We start from the raw sequence: 6,420 nt of genomic DNA, 5'->3' as shown, positions 1-6,420 counted from the left end.
GTTATACTTCTTCTCTCGAACTGAGTCAGAAGAGAAACGATCTAAACCTAATTGTTATTACTACTTGCTAGAACTGATCAAGAAGAGAACATCTAACACGTGTTATACTCTTGCTGGAACTGATCAAGAAGAGAACATCTAACACGTGTTATACTCTTGCTAGAACTGGTCAAGAAGAGAACATCTAACAAGTGTTATACTCTTGCTGGAACTGATCAAGAAGAGAACATCTAACACATGTTATACTCTTGCTAGAACTGATCAAGAAGAGAACATCTAACACATGTTATACTCTTGCTAGAACTGATCAAGAAGAGAACATCTAACACGTGTTATACTCTTGCTGGAACTGATCAAGAAGAGAACATCTAACACATGTTATACTCTTGCTAGAACTGATCAAGAAGAGAACATCTAACACGTGTTATACTCTTGCTGGAACTCATCAGTAGAATGCTTAAGAACATTAATTAATTAAATATAGTAATGATTATACTTGACCTGATCAACTAGAGGGAAGACAGGTAGTCAACAGTACCCACTACTCCTGTTTGATCGAATAGTGGGATTTGAGTCACTGTTACAGAGTATCTGTAGCCTCTAAAGTTTAAACAAATTTATTGTAAGATAAAGATTAAATATCGCAATAATCATTCGGTTATTTATGAGTCGTACTGCTGTTGTCTTTCAGTTGTTAGCGGGTTGTGTTACAGTTTTTTTTCGTTGTTTATGAGTCGTACTGCTGTTGTCTTTCAGTTGTTAGCGGGTTGTGTTACAGTTTTCTTTCTGTTATTTATGAGTTGTGCTCCGGTTATCCTTCAGTTATCAGTGGCTTGGGCTACGGTTTTCTTTCTGTTGTTTATGGATTGTGCTGCTATCGTCATTCAATTGTTAGTGGTTTGTGTTGCTGTTGCCTTTCGGTGGTTTGTATTTGCGCTGCTTTTATCTTTCGATGGTTTGCGGGTTGTGCTGTTATTTTTTGGTTGTATGTGGACTGTTCTGTTGTATTTCGGTTGTTTGTACTGCTGTTGTCTTTAGATTGTTAAAGGGTTGTGCTTCTGTTGTTTTTCCGTTGTTTGAGCTTGTGCTGCTGTTGTGCTTTGGGTAATTAAGGGTTGTCTTTCGGTTTCTGCTGATGTAATCTTTCGGTTGTTTATAGGGTTTGTCGTTGTCTTTAGTTGTGTGGATTTTTGTTACCTATTTTTTCTGGTTGTATGTGTTTTTGTTGCTGTTGTCTTGAGGGTGTTTGTGGATTGCGCTGCCATTGTAGATACCTGAAGAAGACAGACCAATGTTCTGTCGAAATATGTAGTACTACCCCCCCCCCACCCCCCACACACACACACACTCCACCCCATTATGCTTATAAATTGTTGTTTGCCAACTTATTTTTATGGTGGAAATTCTGTGTTAACAACATTCAAGTAAGCTTAAGTCTTGACACCAGACACTTCTTACCAGAACACTGCATGGTGGAAGTTTTGTTTTAACAGCATTCAAGTAAGTTTAAGTCTTGACACCAGAACACTGCATGGTGGAAGTTTTGTTTTAACAGCATTCAAGTAAGCTTAAGTCTTGACACCAGACACTTCTTACCAGAACACTGCATGGTGGAAGTTTTGTTTTAACAGCATTCAAGTAAGCTTAAGTCTTGACACCAGACACTTGTTATCTGTTACCAGAAAACGTTATGATGGAACTGTTTTTTTTAAACAGAATTCAACTAAGCTTAAGTCTCAACACTAGACACTTGTTATTTCTTACCAGAACACTTTCCATAACATTAAATATTTTACACCGATGTGAACTTAATGTATAAAATGTTTAATCACGCAGCTACTTACCTTTATTGTTGTCTACACAGAAGTGCAGATATTTACGCTTAGTGAATTCAATTAGAAGACTGCTTATTGTTATTAGTAACCTAATAAATGTACAAAATACATATATATTTCCTGAATAAATAAGTGTCATAATTCTGTCGTAATAGAGCTTTTATTGTCTTAAAGAATCAAATGCAGTTAATAAAATATATTGATTAGTTTGAATCATTTTGATTTATCTTATGTGGTTGTCTAAGGCGGTAGAAATAAATGGAGATAGTTTATCACATTATATAATCATAAAGGGTGCAACTGTACCGTTATTTAACACTTTTACTTCTAAGTTTAACAACTTTTGACGGAAATGAATTTTATAGCATGTTACAAAATTGTCCCTTTTGTATAAGAGAGATGCAAAATCGTAGAAAGTTTGACTGTTGAAAACTCTTAATCTGCACTATGTCAAATAGGAGTTTTATAGCATGCTACAAAACTGTCCCTTTAATACAGGAGGGCTGCCAAAACCTCAGAAAGTCTGACTGTTGAAAACCCTAAATCCACTCTACGTTAATATACATGTGACACCTATTAAACCAATGCAGTTATAATCTTGCATCAAATAATTTTATGAAAATTATATAAAATTATGGGTATAGGTAATAAAAAATGTGTGAAAATTGTGCATGCCTTTATTTATTTATATTGATTTGGTCACTTTATAGAGTACGTGTTATGTTGATGAAATAAAGTGTTTTACTGTGTTAAAACTACGAACATGCTTTCTTCACGAGATTAAAGTGAATTTTCTAAACTTACTTGTGACAATTTTGTAGGTATGCTGACGCTTCTTCTGTGGTGGAACTGTGGCAGTCGCTCGGCCTGTCGGAAGGCATGCAATTTCTAAAGGTAAGACACTTGTCACATCAAATTTCTTCTGTTGTTGTTTAGAACTCGCATGCTGTTTTTCAACTAGTCAGTGTAAGTTTTATCTTCAAAACTTTTGTATGAGCGCCAAGGAGGACTGGTTTACTGCTTTCAAGTCGTCTAAAAATTTCTTTTCGTTCGTATGCATACACTCTACAAAGCCAGTATTCACTTCGGCACGTTCCAATAGAGCAAGCGAAGTTGTCACAGCTGAATCAGGTGCTCTCGGCCGTCAAGCTGCTACACCTTCACTAAGTTCAAGGCGTTCTCCTCTTGTTCATTGTTGTGTGCGTCAGACGAACGAAATCGACGGCATGCTATTGATTTTTCTTCAATCCATTCACGAAACAGCAGCCGATCTGCATCAAAACGTGTTTCACAGTGCAGTGTTTTTTGTTCTCACAAAATACAGTTTACATACGTCTTTAAAGGTCGAAGCTAACCCTTCAATAATTTAATTAACTACTCTCTAATGAATAGTTGAGAAATAAATTAATATATCCGTAAATATTCCGATTTTTGATATTTTTATGTAGATTTATTGTATAAGAAGAAAGAATTAGATAAAAATTTTAATTTCAAAGTAGGCTATTGCCTTTTTTAAATAACTACGCACGCTGTATCGGCATGACTTACATTTATATGTTTATCAAATTGTTTTAAATATAGTTTAAAATTGACCGATAGTCCTCTAATCTAAGAAGATCATGCGTAATAAAGATAGTTTTTGTTATCTTTCGATTCAGCTTTTTTTTTCTTAATTATAAATTAGAAAAAGACAGACACTTTTGTTCTAATAATTTCGTTAAAACAAGAAGTTTGATCGACTTCCAATTAAATAAAACATTAGATCTGGTTAACCTTTTAATCCTACAAATTTTTAACTAACTATTTCATTTAAATATTCATTTTGGAACAATCGCAGTCGTGATATTCTTGTTTCTGTATTCGTAACTTTTCTTCTTACAAAATATATATATATATATATATCGTAGCAGTAATTGTGATACAGTTAACAGGTTAGTTTCTTAAAGTTTCTCTTTCACAGTTGGTTCGAGCGTAGCCTAGTGGTTAGTGTAGAAATTGGTGATTCCTGGTTTGCGCTCCATTGCCACAAAATCACACTCCGCACTTTGTGGTCGTGGGAGCGGTCAAATCTCATAAGATTTGGCGGTAGATGCTTTTGACTAGCTGCCTTCCCTCTGTCTTGCAGTTCAAAGTTAGGGGTGATTAGCGCGAATATCCGAAACAAAGTTTTTAACAATTACAATGATTACAAGTATAGTATTCAATATTTCATACAACAACAACAAACAAATTTCTATGGATACGCCTGTACATAATTAGCTAGAAATGCTGCAATATTATATGTACAGCGTTTTTTGTAAGCTTTGAAACTTAATACATCTAAAGCTATCCTTACTGCTTCCTAATATAGTATAAGGTATAGTTCTTTGTAGTAAAATATCATTGACTTGTGTGCCCTTTTATAGACCAAAACATTGATTTTGTATGAGTAGCTCTTAAAGCATCTATATTCAATTATTACAGCATGATTCCACACCTTTGACATCACTAACACCAAAGAGTTAATAACAACATGAAACTGTATAACAGTTGTCAAATTTAATTTATTGCGATTACGAATTCCAGCACCTGTTGGTTAGAGCGCTGGACTCACTATCTGCAGGTCGAGGGATCGAAACCCGTCCCCGAACGTTCTCACTCTTTCAGCCGTGGGTTGGCGGTGGATTGTGTTGAACGGCTGCCTTCTCTCTAGTCTCTTACTTCAAAATTAGGGACGGCTAGCGCAGATAGCTCTCGGGTAGTTCTGCGCAAAATTCAACAACTAAACAAACGAATTCCCGCCAAAGATCAATCTTGTGACTCAAGTGTGTGCAAACTTACGAATACGTACATATTGCGAAATCAGTTTACAAAATTACTAAGCGGATCAACGATTTGAGCTGTGTGTTATTCCCACGTGTTTGTTTGTGTATTTTAATATAAGTATATATTCACATGTATCATAAATTAACAACATTTTGTGCTCGTATTTTTACTTTGTGCTACTAATCAACAGGGTTAGTCTGTGTTGTTAGTTACTGCTCATTTGTAAAGGTATTGAGAAAAGCTTCTGTGTAGTGCCCAAGACAACCACTAGGTGTAATCTAGGACGCAGGTGTTAGTGGACGTCTCGTAATGTTTACCTTTCGCCACTACAGTACAGTATATCTGTGCTCGCTTGAGCCCAAGAGGTTTATGTATGCAGTTATAGCGTTCCTAATCAGGATAACCTCTATTTACTTTAGTTTGAGGTGTACTCCAGACCATGCATGAATAATCCAGGTCGATGACGGGACAGTGCCAGAATCTTAATGAGCTCATCAATAATAATAGAAAAAAAAATTCTTGTCTATAAAAGAATCGAGATAAAAACGTAGAAAACATTAATTAAATTTGATTCATTTTTGTAGATTTGTTAATAAAACAAGGCACATTTAAATTTTTAGGAAACACCAACAGCATTTAATTCAATAGACATGTCGCAATATAACCATGTTTTTAGTGGACTGACAAAACAAACATTGTGGTCAAAAGACGAGCTATTAAAAAGTTATTACTTTTTTGACGATATTGAAAGAAGGCCTGAATTTAATGAACTGTCAGAAACATTAACTTGTTTAAGTTATTTTCATTAAAAAGATACTGAAGCTCTACTATTATAGCTTTCAAGTATGCACTGTATTTTACTTTCAGTCTGATACTTTAAACTTTACTGTCATCTTGTATATAAGTAGTGTCTCACTAGCTTAGAATTTCCAGTTGTACTTGAGAGTTATGTGTCTAGCAAGTCCTTAGCCTGAACTCGCTGAATTACAGGTTTTATCATTCAGGTTTAATGGTATTAAGACACAAGGACACACTGTTAGTTTAGCGATTTTATACTTTCTGTAGCTCGGACTGTGGTAATCCAAACTATCACATATTTACACTGGATGTGATCTACTGGACCCTTACTGCACAAACCAAATTTCAAAGTAATCCATTCAGAAAAACACGAGATATAAAATCTCCAATTTTGATTGAATCCCCCCCCCCTTTTATTTTGGCACCGAAAGTACGGAAACTTAATTTGATAGAAAAACATAATTAACTTTGATACACTGATATATCTTTACAACCTATAATTAGGTATCAAAAAGGTCACGTGAGCCATCGGTCTGAAATTCTTACTACAGCTTCACCTAAGAGTAAAAGTGGACCATTTTTAGTTTTTTGTCATTCTGATTAAAGACGGTTGATTTAGAACAGAAAAATTTTAGGGTGAAAGGACGTGTAGATACATAAGTATTGGTTAGGCCAAACAAACTAGATTAGCAGTTTCTAGGTTTCAAAAGAATCATTCAGGTGGATGGTTATTATACATACAACTTTTAAGCATAAATTTACTAAATTTAATGAAATTCTCCTAATTAAAGAGCATTTAGCTTCACGTGATATTAGTTTAAACAATTAGCATAAGTAATGATGTTTCAAACGGCTGTACCGAGTGCATTAGGGGAGATGACATGAAACTGTTAATCTAGTTTTCATGACATCCCTATAAAGGAAGTTATTAACACTATCTTATAGAGGAAAACTACCACCATTTATTTTCAAGAATCTGGTT

The 6,420-nt window shown here is 34.8% G+C and overlaps 1 protein-coding gene across 4 annotated transcripts in view; it reads left to right on the top strand.

Annotated features, from left to right (window-relative positions):
* LOC106478235 (ninein-like protein) overlaps positions 1–6,420 on the top strand; it is a 130,217-nt gene that overhangs the window by 88,565 nt on the left and 35,232 nt on the right. For all 4 annotated transcript variants that reach the window (XM_022381790.1, XM_013938760.2, XM_022381789.1 and 1 more), the window contains one exon: positions 2,657–2,729. In XM_022381790.1, coding sequence (XP_022237498.1) covers positions 2,657–2,729 — 73 coding nt within the window. The remainder of the gene's footprint in view (positions 1–2,656; positions 2,730–6,420) is intronic.

Source organism: Limulus polyphemus, unplaced genomic scaffold, assembly GCF_000517525.1.
Source record: "Limulus polyphemus unplaced genomic scaffold, Limulus_polyphemus-2.1.2 Scaffold192, whole genome shotgun sequence".
Classification (NCBI taxonomy): Eukaryota; Metazoa; Arthropoda; class Merostomata; order Xiphosura; family Limulidae; genus Limulus; species Limulus polyphemus.
This window is presented reverse-complemented; position numbering and strand designations above follow the sequence as displayed.